At 39.0% G+C, this 18,694-nt stretch overlaps 1 protein-coding gene across 1 annotated transcript in view; it reads right to left on the reverse strand.

Annotated features, from left to right (window-relative positions):
* LOC141107847 (uncharacterized) overlaps positions 1 to 12,958 on the reverse strand; it is a 31,447-nt gene extending 18,489 nt beyond the window's left edge. Inside the window, exon 1 of the mRNA XM_073598871.1 lies at positions 12,836 to 12,958. Coding sequence (XP_073454972.1) covers positions 12,836 to 12,902 — 67 coding nt within the window. The 5' untranslated portion in view covers positions 12,903 to 12,958. The remainder of the gene's footprint in view (positions 1 to 12,835) is intronic.
* Positions 12,959 to 18,694: the final 5,736 nt, after the last annotated feature.

An 18,694-nucleotide genomic window follows, 5' to 3' on the forward strand; every position in this document is an offset into this window, starting at 1 on the left:
GATGGATCTTGGAGTGCAGCCATTTCTTCAGTGTTGATCGTATGCGGAGGCGAGCCGAGGCGGGTACCCATGATATCATTAGATTTCCTGTCTCACCTGGAGCAGCGAGTGCTTTTGTTTGGATAGAAAGTGTCTGTAAAACCTAAGGCTTACACTTGTAAGATTTACACTTGTGCAGGGGGCGTGGCTCGCGTCTGTGTGGGCAGAGCCTCCTATTCATTTGAATAGTCTGTTGTACCTGCGGGAAATGTCCCTGACCCTTTTTTTTTTAAATGTGGCCACATAGAACCGCATGGTGCTGCAACACTATTCAGTTTCATGAATCCAAAACGTGCTAAATAAGAATCATAGGCACCCCCACAGATTAGCCTGTATTCCCCAACTCGCACATGTATGAATGTCAAGGTAAGAAACTGATTCAATGATTTGCTTAAGAAAACTGTATACAGTGGAGCATGAACATACAAACAATAGTGTTTATATAAACAGGTATACATGTACTTGTTTCCTGAAAGTGGCAAATATATAGTACTTAAAAAATAAATCATGTTTGCCTGACCAAAATAAATATTGTATATTTCAAGCGTATTTTTTTAGTCCTGAACTAAGACATTTTTAAATATACACACAGTATCTCACAAAAGTGAGTACACCCCTCACTTTTTTGTAAATATTTTATTATGTCTTTTCATGTGACAACACTGAAGAAATTACACTTTACTACAATGTAAAGTAGTGAGTGTACAGCTTGTATAACAGTGTAAATGTGCTGTCCCCTCAAAATAACTCAACACACAGCCATTAACGTCTAAACCACTGGTAACAAAAGTGAGTACACCCCTAAGTGAAAATGTCCAAATTGGGCCCAATTAGCCATTTTCCTTTCCTCGGTGTCATGTGACTCGTTAGTGTTACAAAGTCTCAGGTGTGAACATCTGGGGTGCCAAGGTTCGCCATCACTAGCCTAGGCTATAAGAAGATTGCCAAGACCCTGAAACTGAGCTGCAGCATGGTGGCCAAGACCATACAGCGGTTTAACTGGATAGGTTCCACTTAGAACAGGCCTCACCATGGTCGCCCAAAGAAGTTGAGTGCACATGCTCAGCGTCATATCCATAGGTTTTTTTTCGGGAAATATACGTATATGTGCTGCCGGAATTGCTGCAAAGGTTGAAGAGGTGGGGGGTCAGCCTGTCATTGCTCATCCCATACGCCGTACTCTGCATCAAATTGGTCTGCATGGCTGTTGTCCCAGAAGGAAGCCTCTTCTAAAGATGATGCACAAGAAAGCCCGCAAACAGTTTGCTGAAGACAAGCAGACTAAGGACATGGATTACTGGAACCATATCCTGTGGTCTGATGAGACCAAGATAAACTTATTTGGTTCAGATGGTGTCAAGCATGCGTGGCGGCAACCAGGTGAGGAGTACAAAGACAAGTGTGTCTTGCCTACAGCCAAGCATAGTGGTGGGAGTGTCATGGTCTGGGGCTGCATGAGTGCTGCTGGCACTGGGGAGCTACAGTTCATTGTGGGAACCATGAATGCCAACATGTACTGTGACATACTGAAGCCGAGCATGATCCCACCCCTTTGGAGACTGGGCCGCAGGGCAGTATTCCAACATGATAACGACCCCATTACTAAAGAAGCTGAGGGTAAAGGTGATGGACTGGCCAAGCATGTCTCCAGACCTAAACCCTATTGAGCATCTGTGGGGCATCCTCAAATGGAAGGTGGAGGAGCGCAAGGTCTCTAACATCCACCAGCTCCGTGATGTAGTCATGGAGGAGTGGAAGAGGACTCGAGTGGCAATCTGTGAAGCTCTGGTGAACTTCATGCCCAAGAGGGTTAAGGCAGTGCTAGTAATATAATGGTGGCCACACAAAATATTGACACTTTGGGACCAATTTGGACATTTTCACTTAGGGGTGTACTCACTTTTATTGCCAGCGGTTCAGACATTAATGGCTGTGTGTTTGAGGGGACAGTAAATTTACACTGTTATACAAACTGTACACTCACTACTTTACATTGTAGCAAAGTGTCATTTCTTCAGTGTTGTCATATGAAAAGATATAATAAAATATTTACAAAAATGTGAGGGGTGTATTCACTTTTGTGAGACACTGTATATTGTATATATACAGTAAATATATATATGATTGAAGCAGCATGTGTGTCTTTATGAGTACAATATATAATATTTTATATATACAGTGTACTTTACTGTACATCAAAAAATCTGATCCCTGACTGTTTGAATATTGAAAGTATTTTAATACATAGTGTCCAACATATTTGCATTAAGTGTTTAATAGCTGCTATATATTACTCCTAACACAGCTAGATAAACAAGTGTTGCCCAATCTTTAGTCTGGGTAGGTATATTGCACAATTTTAATAGGTTATGCCTGTTGGATGATATCCTAAAAGCATTTATACACTGTAGATGAGCCTAAACATTCAGGAGGCCTGAACCATTCTGTATTCCAATACTAATTATCTTCATTATATCTGTCAGAAAGGCACAAGTGGTGGGGAAAATATCAATGCTTCAAAGGGGTATGTTATAGAGCTAGAAGGTGCCATAGCGTACACAGTGTACTGTTTCAGGATCTCACAGGTAAGTCTGGAAACTAAACCAATATATGCTCATAGCTTAATAGCTGCCTCTTTTGGGTTTACCTGTGACTTGCATGTCTTTATTCAAGTAACACATTTGCTTTATGATTGGTCTACTGATCTGGTCCTGGTTCTCTGAAAAATTTTCTAGATCTTAACATCACCCTGTATTCCATTCTGTGTTCAAGAACAGGAATACTAAAAGTGTACAGTCTGTGCAGTACAGACGTGAGCCAATCTATTAGTTAGAGAAAGGAGGAGGGGAGGAAAAATGAGCAGGGAAGTGCCTTGCCACTGGCTCCCACTGCTGTCAATCGTAGCCAGTGAGGCAGGAGTGGGGGGTGGGGCTTAGGGACACAGAGAGCTGGCTCAGAAACGAGCGCGCACAAGTGCCCCCACAGCAAGAGACTTGCTATGGGGCACCTGGCAAGGAAGAGGGGCCCATAGCATCGGTGGGTGACCCAAAAAGAGGCAAAACCATTGCACAGAGCAGGTAAGTATGATATGCTTGTTATTTTTTACATACATTTTTTTCCCTCATAATCACTTTAATGCTAGTGGCTGCATGCAAGGGAGGCTACATAGAATGCTGTAAGGGATATATATTTCAATCTGTGTTACTGATGGAGAGTTTCTCTCACTTCCTGTCTTGTAAAATTATGTCAGTAGCAGAGGAAGTGAGCAGAAATTTCTCTAATGCAGCCAAAATAGCAGGAACATCTCAACAGGGGTTCTAACCATTTCTGATTATATCCAAAACTATGGAAAATCACTTTAAAGGGTCACTTTAAAACGAAGGAAAATCACGTTTAACTTTGCAGAAGTAAACCACCTGTCATTTATATCTATCAGGGACCTTGGCGAATATAACTGTAGAAGCTGGAATACACAAAGGTGTCCAGGGATGACCAAAATTTCCTGGTGAACCAGAAAAGAGTCCAGAATTATAGCAGGGAGATAGCATTATTCTTGTATCCAATAAATATGTGAAGTCAATGGCTGACTGAGCATGTACTGATGCAGCACCCATTCAGCCTGCCCCTAGCCACTGAAAAAATATTATTAATATTATTATTATACAGGATTTACAGTATATAGCGCCAACAGTTTGCTCAGTGCTTTACAATATAAAGGGAGACAGTACACTTACAATATAATAAAGTACAAGAGAGTTAAGAGGGCCCTGCTTATAAGAGTTTACAATCTAATAGGTTGGGGCAAGTGGTACAAAAGGTAATAACTGTAATGCAGTGTGGGCACTTGCCCCGCGTGCTGTGGTGAGGTGGAGGGGCGCACCCCTGGTGCCACTCCTCACTGACAGTCATGTGACCTATCACATTACTTGAGACAGGAAGGAGAAGCTGCCTTCATTCCAGGAGAGCTTTGAGTACAAGGGGGAGGGGGGATGACAACTGATGTAAGGGGGAACTCTGATGAGGGCACATTGTGTAAGGGGGCACTGTGATGGGTCAGCTGATATATGGAGGCACACTATGGGACACCTGAGCTAAAGGGGGACTTCGATGGGACACCTGATGTCAAGGGGGACTTTGATGGGGGCACCTGATGTAAAGAGGGTCTCTAAATGGGACACCTGATGTAAAGGGGGGCACCTTATGTAAAGGGGGACTCTGATGAGGACACCTTATGTAAAGCGGGGCACTTGATGTAAAGGGAGGCTCTGATGAGGACACCTTATGTAAAGGGGGCACTTGATATAAAGAGGGACTCTGATGAGGACACCTTATGTAAAGTGGTTTTATTTTATTTTACTTGAAATGTGGATGTGATTGGCCTACTTTAATGTTTTATTGGAGAGAGAGTTGCAAATTTTAGCAACCAGACCTCTTTGAATTTTAAATCATTCCCCCTTCCCTAGGCAGACATTTGTGCATTGCAGGAATGTGTGCAGAATTGCATGTATTCCTGCAATACACAAACACATACAGCCTTTTTACAGGTGTGCATTGGCGATATTATTTTTAATGACACAACACACACCTTGCTTTTGTTCTCATTCACCTGCCTTTTAACGCAGTGTGATTTTTTAAAAAAAAGGTTATTTTGTGCATTCGTCATGCATAGGGCAGCCTATTGAAATGAATGGACTGCCCTGTAAGTGCTGTGCAAAACATGCACACTCCATCACATCTGTAAAGGTGAAAATGGAGGCTTTTTCTCCACGCACCGCTATTAGCCCAGCCCCCTCCACATGGGGGGGGGGCAAATTTTGCCATCTTCGTCCTGGGAGCTGGATGACTGCTGTGAGGCTTGAGCTGATGAAAGAATAAAAAGTGATCACCTAAATATAGACAGAGTAGGAGATAGCCGGACAGATACAGATAATGAAATTATAATGAAAATAAAAAGCTTTAAAGCACAGAGCCATGTTGTCACACCCGGAGACCTGTTATCTCCAGCACAGCTCAGATGTTTAAGATAATGTCCAAGAGTTTATTTAGGTTATCACATCACAGCAGTAAGGTGACACATTGTGGAGCCATGCAGGACCCCCTCATCTGGAATGTGATAGGTCATGCAGGTCCTGCATGGCTCTGAATTGTTGCACCTTAAAATCATGATGTGATTAGTTGAATACATTCTTGGAAATTATCTAAAAGATCTGTGGACTGATGCCAATACATACTATTGCTTATGATGTGACCAATCTCCAGCTGGTAGTTGCTACAGCACCCACCTAATGTTTTGCCATCTCTAGGAACGTATGCAATGGGAATATTATAAGTATTCTTTCAAAGTTCAGCCAGATTTTCTTTAGTTGCAATTGCAAACCACTTACTAAATAAGGCTAACAGTATATATTTTTAAAGCAACCTTATCACAATAAAAATAGGGGGGAAGGGTTCCATTTCTTACCACCTTTTAAAAGTGTTCATTGCTTGACTGGTCTCAATCCTTTCTTAGTTACTGTCCACATAACTAGACTGTGCTCACAGACAAGAAGATAGACATATGGAAGCTGCCTTTGCAGATTATTCACAAACCTGGGACACGACTGTATAACCTGAGATCTGACTTTTCAGACCTCATTGGCTGCATACTTGTTTCAGGTTAGTGACTCCCTAGGTAGTGAAATAAGAATGAGGATGACATCATGGAGTCTACATCTTTAAACCAAGTCAAAAGTGACTGCTCTCACACACATTTAGAGGTTCTTAATTGCAGGAGCCTACACCGATAATAACAATGATAGTTGCTATATGGTAATTGTGTAGAGATAGTGTGCTTGGGTTTGGGTGTTTCTTTTGGAAGCAAATCAGTCATTCACAGTAAAAGTACCTTACACCTCATTATGCCACCCTGAATAGTTTAATTATAGGTTTTGAGTTAGAAAAATAATTCTTGTCAAGCTGCAGAGAATTATTAGGATAGAAAGCTACACCAGTTATGATAGAGGACTGTGCTATCTACTTGCCTGTCATCTCGAGTAAGTAAAAATAAAGTTTATTTTCCTCTGCTCGCTTTCCTCTATCTTTGTTTGTTTTCTACGAGTCTTGACTCTTTTGCATTGTATAGTTACATACTGATGCTTTTCTTGCGTTTTCTCTCTCTCTGTATTTCTTTCTTTCTTTCTTTCTTTCTTTCTTTCTTTCTTTCTTTCTTTCTTTCTTTCTTTCTTTCTTTCTTTCTTTCTTTCTTTCTTTCTTTCTTTCTTTCTGTCTCACATGGTGAAACCTCTTCTTACAATCCATTTAATAGTTCACCGTTATAAGATTTGCAAGTAATGTGATCATTCACAGATTTATAAATGGTGTAATAAATATTATTATTATTATTATTATTATTATTATTATACAGGATTTATATAGCGCCGACAGTTTATGCAGCACTTTACAACATTAGGGCAGACAGTACAATTACAATACAATTCAATACAGGAGGAATCAGAGGGCCCTGCTCGTTAGAGCTTACAATCTATGAGGGAGGGTCAAGTTATACAAAAGGGTAATAGCTGTGGGGGATGAGCTAGTGGAGAAAATAGTGCAGTTGTTAGATGGAGGCAGGATAAGCTTCTCTGAAGAGGAAAGTTTTCAGGGAAAGCCTAAAAGTGGATACATTTGGAGACAGTCTGACAGATTGGGGTAGGGAATTCCAGAGGATGGGTGAGGCTCGGGAGAAGTCCTGGAGGCAGATATGGGAGGAGGTGATGAGGGAGCTAGAGAGCAGGAGGTCTTGGGAGGAACAGAGAGGATGATTAGGTTGGTATTTTGAGACTAGGCTAGTGATGTAGCTGGGGGCAGAGTTGTGGATGGCTTTGTAACTTATTGTTAGTATTTTGAATTTAATTTGTTGGGCGAGTGGCAGCCAATGGAGGGATTGGCAGATAGGGGTAGCAGACACTGAGCGGTTTGTAAGGTGGATGAGTCTGGCAGCAGCATTCATGATGGACTGAAGGGGGGATAGTCTATTTAAAGGTAAGCCAATGAGGAAGGAGTTGCAGTAGTTGAGACGAGAGATAACCAGGGAGTGAATCAGGAGCTTTGTGGTTTCATTGGTTAGAAAGGGACGTAGTTTAGAGATGTTGTGGAGGTTGAGGCGGCAAGCTTTGGAAAGTGATTGGATGTGGGGCCGAAAGGAGAGTTCAGAATCCAGGATAACACCTAGCACCCTGACATGTGGGGATGGGTGGATGGTTGTGCCATTGCTCTTGACAGATAAATCAGGGGAAGAGGCACATGGGGGAGGAAATATTACAAGCTCAGTTTTGGACAAGTTGAGTTTGAGGAAGTGGTGTGACATCCATACAGATATGTCGGTTAGTAAGTTAGTGATGCGTGAGGAGACTGATGGGGTGAGTTGAGGGGTGGAGAGATAGATTTGTGTGTCATCAGCGTAGAAATTATATTGAAAGCTGTGAGAGGCTATCAGCTGACCCAGGGAAGAGGTGTAGATTGAAAATAAAAGAGGTCCAAGAACAGAACCTTGGGTGACCCCGACAGAGAAGGGAAGTGGAGTGGAGGAAGTAGAACTGTAAGTGACACTGAAGGTGCATTGGGATAGGTAGGATGAGAGCCACTGAAGAGCACAGTCACGGAGACCGAGGGAGTAAAGTTTTTTGAGGAGGAGGGGGTGGTCAACTGTGTCAAAGGCAGCTGAAAGGTCCAGAAGTAGGAGAATAGAATAGTGTCCATTGTTTTTTTCAGTTAGTAGGTCATTTGTGAGTTTTAAAAGAGCAGTTTCTGTGGAGTGTTGGGGGCGAAATCCAGATTGAAGGGGATCAAGAAGGTTGTTCAATAGTAAAATAAAATGTTTAAAGATTACCCCCTCAATTAAAGGTTTTTCAAATTTACTACTGAATGCCATAGAAAACATTGCTTAGAATTGTACAATCATTTTGTGAATCATGGCATTTATTTTTTTACTAGTGATACGTAAAATCAACAAAACTCCTATATTTGGGTCTGTAGGCAAAACCCATTGTTAAAAAATATAAATTCCCAGCCAAAGCTACATTGTCATTATTGCTTGTGGTGGTTTTGTAACACCACAAAGAGTTTTAAGGCACTATCCAAACTTGTAATTTAAAGGATTTGTGTATTAACTCATTTTTTCCCATTTTTATCTTTGAATTAGCGAAGGAAGGGTGTTTTCATACCTACTACATGACAATAGCTTGTCTAGCAGCTCTCTTTGAAGCCAAACACTGACCCTCCTTAAATTATATGCAATTTGAAATCCGAATTTGAAAAATTAGATCACATTGAAACTCTGAAAGCCTGGGCCAAATTTGAGTGTAATCATTTTAAATATAAAGGGTAAGTACCCCACATAAGAAGAATGCTTTTGCAATAACTTTGTATTAGCATATCAGCACAATTATACAATAGATACAAATACCCAAGTACAGTATATCACACCAAGCATAATACAGAAAACACATTTGCTCCATTATTAATTTCAATCCCTGACCAAAAAGAATACACGTATTTACATAGGTAAAGTGTACACCACTTAGTCATATAGTAACTAATATTTCAGGAAGTCAATATCCAGAATAGAAAAATGAGAAAGAAAGCAGAGCTAGACCCTGGTGAAAAGAGAGAGGAGGAACCCAACATTTCAGGGGTGCAGTAACACCCTTTCTCAGGAACCTCCTGGTACACCCCTGAAACGTTAGGTTCTTCCTCCTCATTTCCTTCTCATTATTTTATTCTGGGCACTGAATTCCTGTATGTATTTCTGAACATTTGTTGCTATATGACAGTGATGGTGAACCTCGGCACCCCAGATGTTTTGGAACTACATTTCCCATTATGCTCAACTACACTGCAGAGTGCATGAGCATCATGGGAAATGTAGTTCCAAAACATCTGGGGTGCCAAGGTTCACCATCACTGTTATATGACTATGTTTTGCTCACTTTACATGCATATATTCTTTTTGGTTATAGATTGGACCTAAAGAAGTGTTTCAGTAAGCATTTTTTTTTTTTTATTATAGAGACACATACCAGCACTGGGATCCAGGGATCCAGCACTGTCATCACCCGGGCTGGTTCTTCGTCAGTCTTCAGGTCCCCGGGGCTCCGATCTGGCTTGTGGGAGGCCTGCTGTGACTTCTTGGTGTTTCACAGCCAGCTTCCCACTGTGCATGCATGAGAGATTCTGTGCTTTTTAAATGGTCCTTCAGTCTCCTGGGACATGTGACGCATCCCAGGAGGTTGTGTGAAATACCCACTCCCAGGAAAAAAAAATCCAATACATGCAAAGGGGGGGAGGAGGATCAGCGGAACTTCACTTCTCAGGTGAAGTTCCACTTTAACAATGGAGCAAATACCTTTGCTGTATTAAGCTTGATGTGATATGACATGCTTGGATATTAAGCTTTGGACTTTCTTTGGTCGCCGGTGAGCATAGAAGCCATTTCTGACCCAGATATATGTTACTATTTCCTCTTTATTCTCAGAATATGAGCTTGCATTAGGAATACGTCAATTTATATAAAAAAGGCATTGGCATAGCAGTATAGCAGTAATCACGTTAACAGTCTAGTTAGATAAATATGTAAATTAGTTAGTCATAGTTAGATAAATATGATGTGATTACAATCCTATAGTAACTAAATTAACTATAGAAATAAACACTGAATAATTTATTGCTGCAGTAGGCTTATGTACAAAATACAAATTTACATGGAATTCACAAATATACATGAAATTCCCATAAACAGTAAACTGTAGGACACGTGCTTCAACCTGGCTAGAAGATGTATTGAAAAAATGTTTTCAAGTAGTCTTTTTTACAGTTTGATACATAAATTTGATGTTTACAACCTTACCTATCGGGTGAAATCCATAGGTAGGTTCTGCTCTACTGATCATATAAAAATCAGAAAAAGTGCAGTATTTGGTTAATGCTGAATATAAATTTGTTTCCAAAGGTAGCAATACTTTGGTGTATACAAGATCAAGGGTTTTGGGCATCCCTGCCCATTCACAAATTTATGTGTGTATGTATGTGAATATGGTCCTATGTTTATTTTTTATTACCTATTAAACCACACAGACAGCATGGAGCAGCATGTAATTACATAGTATCTTCTTTTATAGCTGTATATTTACTGGATCAACACCCTCTGGCTAACTATGGTAACATTTATGACAATGTTTTTCCTACTTGTTACTACTAATGAACCATATGTACACTCCAAATTTAAAAACACTTTTTTTAAGAACATCACTGGATATTATTCATCATGAGCATATTCAAATACAAATTCTATTTTTAAAGTATTTATACACTCCAGTGGACAGAATTCACTACAGTAGCTTTTGTTGCTTGCCTTTTTTCACAATAAATATGTCCTCACCTAGACCTCATTTGCTTATTCTGCATATTCTGCATATTGGATCGACTATTGCAGAAGCCTGATATTGTCTTTCTGGCTGGAGGTTTTATTTTTTTTATTTAACGCTTAGAAAAGTCAATTTTCGGCAGTAGTTTTGTCTTCTAAACTAATAGAGTTCAACTTTTTTATTGTGCTTTTGCAGAAAACTGAAAATCCTATATCTTACAACTGGATTCCACTAGATATATAAATGTGTGTCATTTAGCTTGGCAGTAACCCAGCAAGGCTGAAATATCAGTTTTGGGTTGAGTTGGCCTTTCAAATTCATTCAACAGTAAAGATTTAGGGGTCAATTCACTAAGAGGTAAATGCTGCATGAATTTTTGAGTTAAAATAACTCATGCGGTATTTATCTCAACATGCGTTATTTACCAAATGTGTTAAATATTTATATTTTGCGATATTTAGCATTTCAATTTTGTGTTATTTTTGGAGTTATTTTTTCACTTTTTTTGCTCCAGGCTAACACTGCACCAGAAGGCACTCAGCAATATTGTGAAATTATGAAAACATTCTATGGTGATTTCATTCACAAAACCGATCTCCCTCTAATGAAATGTTACCATATATTTTCATTCCTGAGCTCAGAGGAGAATTTTCTCACACTGATACATTGTATACTTTAATTTCCTGGCCAGTGCAGACTTCTTCTAATTGTTAATTTGTACATTTCTAAAATACCACCAGCAAACACCTGGTGAAAAATAACGATTATGTGTGTTTTTTAGTCAATTGACTTTAATAAATTAATCTCATGTTTTTTTGCCGTATTTATCTCACTATTTTAACAAATGTGCGGTATTTACCTCACATTCAATATTTTACTTTGATGAATTTACTGTTTTATTATCGCATGCGACATTTCTGAAAAATTAGTCATGTGACCTTCATATTGCATGCAGTATCCTTTAGTATATTGACCCCTCGGAGTAAAAAAAAATATGCACATGTACAGAGGCAGATGTATCCAATGGTGACCTAATACTAATTCACATTTTTAGTCCTAATAGCCCTGGTACTAAATAAATCTGTTTACACAAATTCCTCAATACTGCTTTCATGAAATACAGGTGGTCCCTGAGTTACAAACACCTGACTTACATACAACTCATACTTACAAACAGAGAGAGACAACAGGAAATGAGAGGAAATCTACCCCTAGGCAGGGAAATTCACTCCTGTAATGCCCCGTACACACGGTCGGACTTTGTTGGGACATTCCGACAACAAAATCCTAGGATTTTTTCCGATGGATGTTGGCTAAAACTTGTCTTGCATACACACGGTCACACAAAGTTGTCGGAAAATGCGATCGTTCTAAACGCGGTGACGTAAAACACGTACGTCGGGACTATAAACGGGGCAGTGGCCAATAGCTTTCATCTCTTTATTTATTCTGAGCATGCGTGGCACTTTGTCCGTCGGATTTGTATACACACGATCGGAATTTCCGACAAAGGATTTTGTTGTTGGAAAATTTTATATCCTGCTCTCAAACTTTGTGTGTCGGAAAATCCGATGGAAAATGTGTGATGGAGCCTACACACGGTCGGAATTTCCGACAACAAGGTCCTATCACACATTTTCCATCGGAAAATCCGACCGTGTGTACGGGGCATAAGAGTTATCATGGGAAAAAGGTGTCTCTGAAGCTTTATCACCAATCCTTGTTTCCACAACAACCCAAAATGGTCAAAATCGAATTGTCACAGGGACAGAAAGTGAAGTGAAATCTTCTGACCAGGGGCAGAGCCAGCAAGACAATCTGTAACCCTGGGGCTGCCTATATTCCTATTAAAAAGTTAACCATAAGCATGCTCAACAATGCTGACAATTTGTAGCCACGTCTAACCATCATTTCATTATCTTAGCCAAAAAGAGAGCCAGCTAGACAAAAGTAAATGAGAAAATAAAGACTTTATCAATCAACGTGTTTAAGTTATTTTCTATCCCTCATAATCCCTGATTCTTGTACACTGATATCCTACAAAACAGCCAAGCATTCTTAGTCACTCTTTAGAATTATAATCCTTATTCACAAGTTAACTACACCTTGGTTTTTGGAGCTTAAGTTTCTCTGAAATACTTGTATTGTAAACAATACTAATCCAAATACTTGGGATCACATTGACTTGGTATATTTTTTGCATGTGTCTGTTGGCTATGCCCTTTACCTTTTTTAAATTATTCAGTTGAAAAAGTACAATATATTTCTATAAACAATAGCAATAGTATATGTGATACAAATTCATCAAAAAAATAAATAAAAGGAGGATTTACTAATTTTTTTTACAAGCTAGTAATATCTAATGTCTGTTGTAGTATGGTAATATGCAAACATACCTGGTGTTAGCAAGAATATGAGAAATATACAAAGCCCCTTCATTCTAAATCCAGGTCTTCTCTTCATTGTGTTGTATTTTACCCAACTCTTTGTCTTTAGGACAACAGTACTCTGAATTTGATTACATTAAATAACTTCTTTATATATCCTTTGTTAGCACATGACCCCTTGATAAACAATGTTAGATGTGTCACTAGACAAAAATCTCTGTGTTGGACAACCCTTTACATATCACATTTAGTAAATTGATCTTCTATTCCTTTGACAAGTGACTAGTGAGATATCTCAGCTATTATCAACCATATATAGATTGAAATAATTAAACCTAAACGTGACTCATTTCCTTAAACTCGTGGAATGTGCCAAGATAATCTGCTGTTCCATTACTTTAATTTAAAATATTTAATTTAATTAATTGTATTATGATTACTAATAATATCATTATTATTATCCTCCAGTCTTCCTGACATCCAAATAATAAACTTCAACTATTTATATATTTTTTTAATATATGCATTTGCATGTGCCCTATGTCTGCTTACTTGCATAGCAAAGGCATTTTCTGTGTCAAGATAATCTTCTGTTTCATTTTTATATTTATCATTATCCTTCAGTTTTACATGACATCTGCTTAATAAACCTTAACAATTATTTTTTATTTATTTTTTTTAGGATATATACATTTGTCTGCTTACTTGCATAGCTAAAATATTTGGTTTTTAGAAAAATAAATAGCAAAGATCGGTAAACTAATAAAGCACTTTTTTGTTTATTTTGGAAAACTCTAAAAATGCTGAACTTGTGGTAAATTGTGAAATTCTCATCTAGGAAGTATCTTACCTGCCCAGAGACATGATATTTCTGTTCAGGAAATCTTGTAATTACTCCCAGGCAGACACCATAGTCAGGCTGTTTACTGCACTGTCAAACAAAACAGGAAGGGAAGAAAGAGAAATATTCCAAATGAGGACAGAACCAGCTTTTAAAATATTACAGAAGTTGTAACCCTTAACCTCACATTCCAATACAAAAAATATATTAATTAAAAAAAAAAAGCCATACTCACTCCCCTTGGCCTACCCTAATTCCCCCCACCCACTGACCCTCTTTGATAAACATACAACCTATATCTAATGGCCTGAACAGGATGTCACCGTCAACACAACCCAGTAACATCACAGCCTAAGTACTTAGCACTATACAAATTTATCCCGCTCATCACAGTATCATCCTCTCAAATACAAGAGATAACCAAAGACCCTTAAGGGATTACACTTAAATACGTAATTTGTCTCACATTTACTAGACCTCCGAATAGGGATCATCCCATGGGAAGAATACAATATCGGAACTCTTACAGACATATATATATATAATAAAAACATTCTTGAGAAAAAAAAAACCTTTGGATTAAGTTGGGCTTTATTTGTCTTTTATTTTTCAGTTTTTGGTAGATACTAGGGGGTTGAACCTGCCTGCTGTGTCTCAAATTTTTCCTTAACCTCCCTGGCAGTATGATTATTTCGGATTTTAGGTGCTGAAAGCAGTACAATTATTTTGCATGGAAATTTGGCTTTTTTTTATTGTAGGCCTGTAATTCTTAACAATAACACACTTAAATCTGTCCACCAAGAGCCTAATAGATATCCCGGGATGAAGTTTGAAACACAAAATCATAAATTATAATATAATAAATAAATATAAATAATAAAAAAATAATAATAATATAATAATAATAAAATAAATTTCCCCACGATTCACTATCGTGCAATTCTGCAAGTGATCTAATTTACTATTGCTGTTTTCTAGCTGGTCTAAAGCCACTTTTGATGTAAAGGGACACTTTTTGGTTGCTATGGACAATCTCCAGTTTCCAGGCAGAAAGAATAGTATATATCATATAAAACTGCATGCAGGGCATTGGACAAAGCACTGGGGACAAAAGGGATGGGAAATGATTTCATACAGTACTGTAATCTGTAAGTATGTATTATGATTTTTACATTTTTTTGAATTTGCCGCCAGACCCCGCCCCATGCGTCACGACGCTCGCAGGGAACAGAGCCTGGCACAGAGAGGCTTTGGGCGGAGGACAGAGCCCACAGACAGTGCGGGGGGACATCGCAGGATCCTGGGCACAAGGTAAGTATACCACACCAGGATTTTGCAATGCAATCCCAAGTGTGGTTGGGGGTTACCACCAATGGTGCTGAAATTTAACCCCGAGCCACACTCGGGAATACCGTCAGGGAGGCTATGGACGTTTTTTGTTGTTTGTTGTTTTTTTGTAGGTTCCCTCTGGCATTTTTTTTCCCCTGGTGGGCATTTGCTTCTTGTTATATTTGTAGGTTCTCTCTGGCATCTTTTTTTTGGCTGAATATACAGCTATATTATCATGCATGGTGATAGCAGAAGCCAAACAACACATGTGAAAGGAACCAGAAGATTAGGAGTAGTACTGCAGGAAAGAGCATATAATGGAGGCGTGAGGAGTGGATCCAGCTAGTCCCAGCAAGGGGATCTTGGGCGAGACGGTTCCTAGCAAGGGGAAGTATACAAAACCTGGAGACTCTATTGAGATCAAAGGGCATTTTTTGACCTTATGGTCATATCTTAAGGTGAGCGGCCATTTCACTCACTGGTGGCTGGTGGTGGATATTCATTTTAAAAGATTACTCTGGCAAATAGAGGAAAAGTGTCTGTTAATAGAGCATCTTAACTCATTGCGGGATCACTTAAAATGTTTTTTTGGACTTTTTTTTTAATACTTTTTTTGGATGTTACACTGGATGAGGACACTATGGGGTTGATTTACCAAAGGCAAATAGACTGTGCACTTTGTACAATTGCCCTGCAAGTGCAGTTGCTCCAGAGCTTGGTGAGTGAGGTAAAGCTTCAATTTGCAAAGAGTACCCAAACACATGCAAGAGAAAGAAAAAAAAACAGCATTTTTGCTTTTACATGAGTGGATAGTGGAAGTCAGCAGGACTTCTACTCATTTACTAAGCTCTGGAACAACTGCTCTTGCAGAGTGCAATTGCACTTTGCAAAGTGCACAGTCTGTTTGCCTTTAGTAAATCCACCCCTATATGTCTGTGCACTATATACATTTTTTTGGATATAATTTTTTGGGATATTGCTTATTTTTCTTGCATGGTTTCACTGAATGTGGTTATTGTGTCTAAGATTGGTGCATTACTATTTAAAACTATATTATAGTGATATTTATAAGTTTTGACACACATTTGACACACAATACTTAAATTGTGGAAAAAGCTCACCATTCACATATACTTTTATCATTTGTTTGCAGTGGTTGAGTGCACTCATCATGTTTGCGGCTCTTCATTAAGATATTAAGTGAAATTGATCATATATTAGCACATAAGTATTTCTATATAATATATTTAATAATGCATTATTATGCATCATTTTTTTTGTTCCAAACCAGAGTTTTTTTAAGCAAAGGTAAAGGGGATAGTATGCATCATTTATTATTTGCACTTTTATAATTGTCCATTTTTATAATTTATTAATCTTATACATTTCTTTTTTTCCCAGTTACGGGATATGTATACTATCATTACCAGGTTCTCAATATCCTTTATCATATTCTTTTTATTTCAGAAAAGGATTTTGGAATTTTTAAGGTGCACAGATACAACAAAAAGGAAGAAAACAATATACATTTATTAAAGAACATTAAAAGTAGTATAAAGACATGAATATGTCCAATATGATCATACAATACATAAACGGGTGCAAACTGAATGAACCTCTACATGTTTCGCCATACCAATGGCTTCTTCAGGAGATTTATTATCAGGCACTGTGTAAATGGTCACTAAAGAGTCAAAAAATAGAAAAAAGATTTTTAGAAAAACAAAAAAGATAACAAATATAAAATACACAGATATACATCTTGAATTTAATTTCCTGGATTGGAAAAGATCGAGTGACAACAAAACTTAGGTCACTTAATTACCTGTATATTCAATGAATAAATTTAAAATATTTTAGAGGCTCCAGAGTCATAGGGATGAATCAATTTGGATCAATTGGTGTAACCATAGAGAGAGAGGTATATGTGTAAACAGATGCCCCCTAATGGTCCATCTATGGGGAAAACAATAAATAATCAATATCAAGGATAGAAATCCAGTGACTCAAAAGATAAGGCAGAAAAGCCTACCTGGGGCTAGCAATGTTGATGACACATTCCATAAATTTTAGATAATCCTCACTATCCACATTCGTATTCCCTTCTCAGATAAAGGTAGAAACCAAGAGGGGGGTGGAGGGGAGAAAAAGGTTTTTTTTTTTCCATAGAGCTCCAACTCATCAGAGGCCACCTTATAAACCTAGGACAAATAACAAAATCAATGCAAATAAGTCTCCCACCAGTTAGGGATAGGAACCAAAACGCATTGCCTCAAAGTAGCTTAATTACCTGCATAAAAAGACCACCAGGATATCTTCTCCCCCTCCTATGCTGGACCATAACACCTAATTGTGACTGCCACCCTTTTATATCCCCCTCCACCCCAATGGAGACATTTGGTTCCAAATGGGGGTGAGGACGCCTTGTTGAGCCAGTGCACATGCCGTGGTCACGCCAGAAATTATGTCAAACGTCAAGGACCATAACGTCAAGGATGCCAGACATCCCGCACCAGAAATGATGCCTGACATCTGAAACATTGACATTTCAGATGTCAGACATCATTTCCAGTGCGGTAGGTGTTTTAATAAAGGACTTGTCCCAAGCTGGCTCTTGTCTTTTTTACCATTTTTGACACTTTTTTTGTGAAATGGTAGGGGTACAATGTACCCTGTTACCAATTCACATAGGGGGAGGCCTGGGATCTTGGGGACCCCTTGTTAAAGGGGCCTTCCAGATTCCAATAAGCCCCCAACCCGTATACCCCCACAACCACCGGGCAAGGGTTGTGGGGATGAGGCCCTTGTCCCCATCAACATGGGGACAAGATGCTTTGGGGTCAGACCCCGAAGCACCCTCCCCATGTTGAGGGCATGTGGCCTGGTACGGTTCAGGAGGGGGGTGCTCTCTCATCCCCCCTCTTTTCCTGTGGCCTGCCAGGTTCCGTGCTCGGATAAGGGTCTGGTATGGTTTTTGGGGGGGACCCCTACGCCATTTTTTTTAAATTTGGCGCAGGGTTCCCCATAAAATCCATACCAGACCTGGTAATGGACTGGAGGGGACCCCATGACATTTTTTCAATGAGTTTTATCTATATTGCCAAGACCCGACAATTCATTACAGCCGCAAACAGTTTTAACTGACAATTTTTCCTTTAGAAATGTCATTTTGCTGCGGTACTGTTCTAAACATGGAAAAAATGCACCACTTTACAGGCATACTATAGACACCCCCCCCCCCCCCCCCCAGACATGATATTTAAAGGAATATTTCATTTTTATTGTTTCACTTTAAGCATTAAAAAATCACTTTTCCCGAAAAATGGCCATTTTTAAAGAAATTGTTTGCATTGATACATGTCCCCTGGGGCAGGACCCAGGTCCCCAAACACTTTTTATGACAATAACTTGAATATAAGCCTTTAAAATGAGCACTTTTGATTTTTCATGTTAGTGTCCCATAGACTTTAATAGTGTGCATATTGTTCGGTGTTTGCTTGAACAACCAAAGTTTGACCCGAACTTATGCTTGGGCCAAACCGTTAACCCACCCCCAGACTACACATGTCACTTACGTTTTGTCCTGTCCCATGTGGCCTTCAGTATGTGGGGAGGACCACGAGGAAGTTGGGAATCAGATTGAGGGAGCGTGTAAACAGAATTAAAAAAAGGTTACAAACACCACAGCTTGTCTAATC

Source organism: Aquarana catesbeiana, linkage group LG09 (genome assembly GCF_042186555.1).
Source record: "Aquarana catesbeiana isolate 2022-GZ linkage group LG09, ASM4218655v1, whole genome shotgun sequence".
Taxonomy (NCBI): Eukaryota; Metazoa; Chordata; class Amphibia; order Anura; family Ranidae; genus Aquarana; species Aquarana catesbeiana.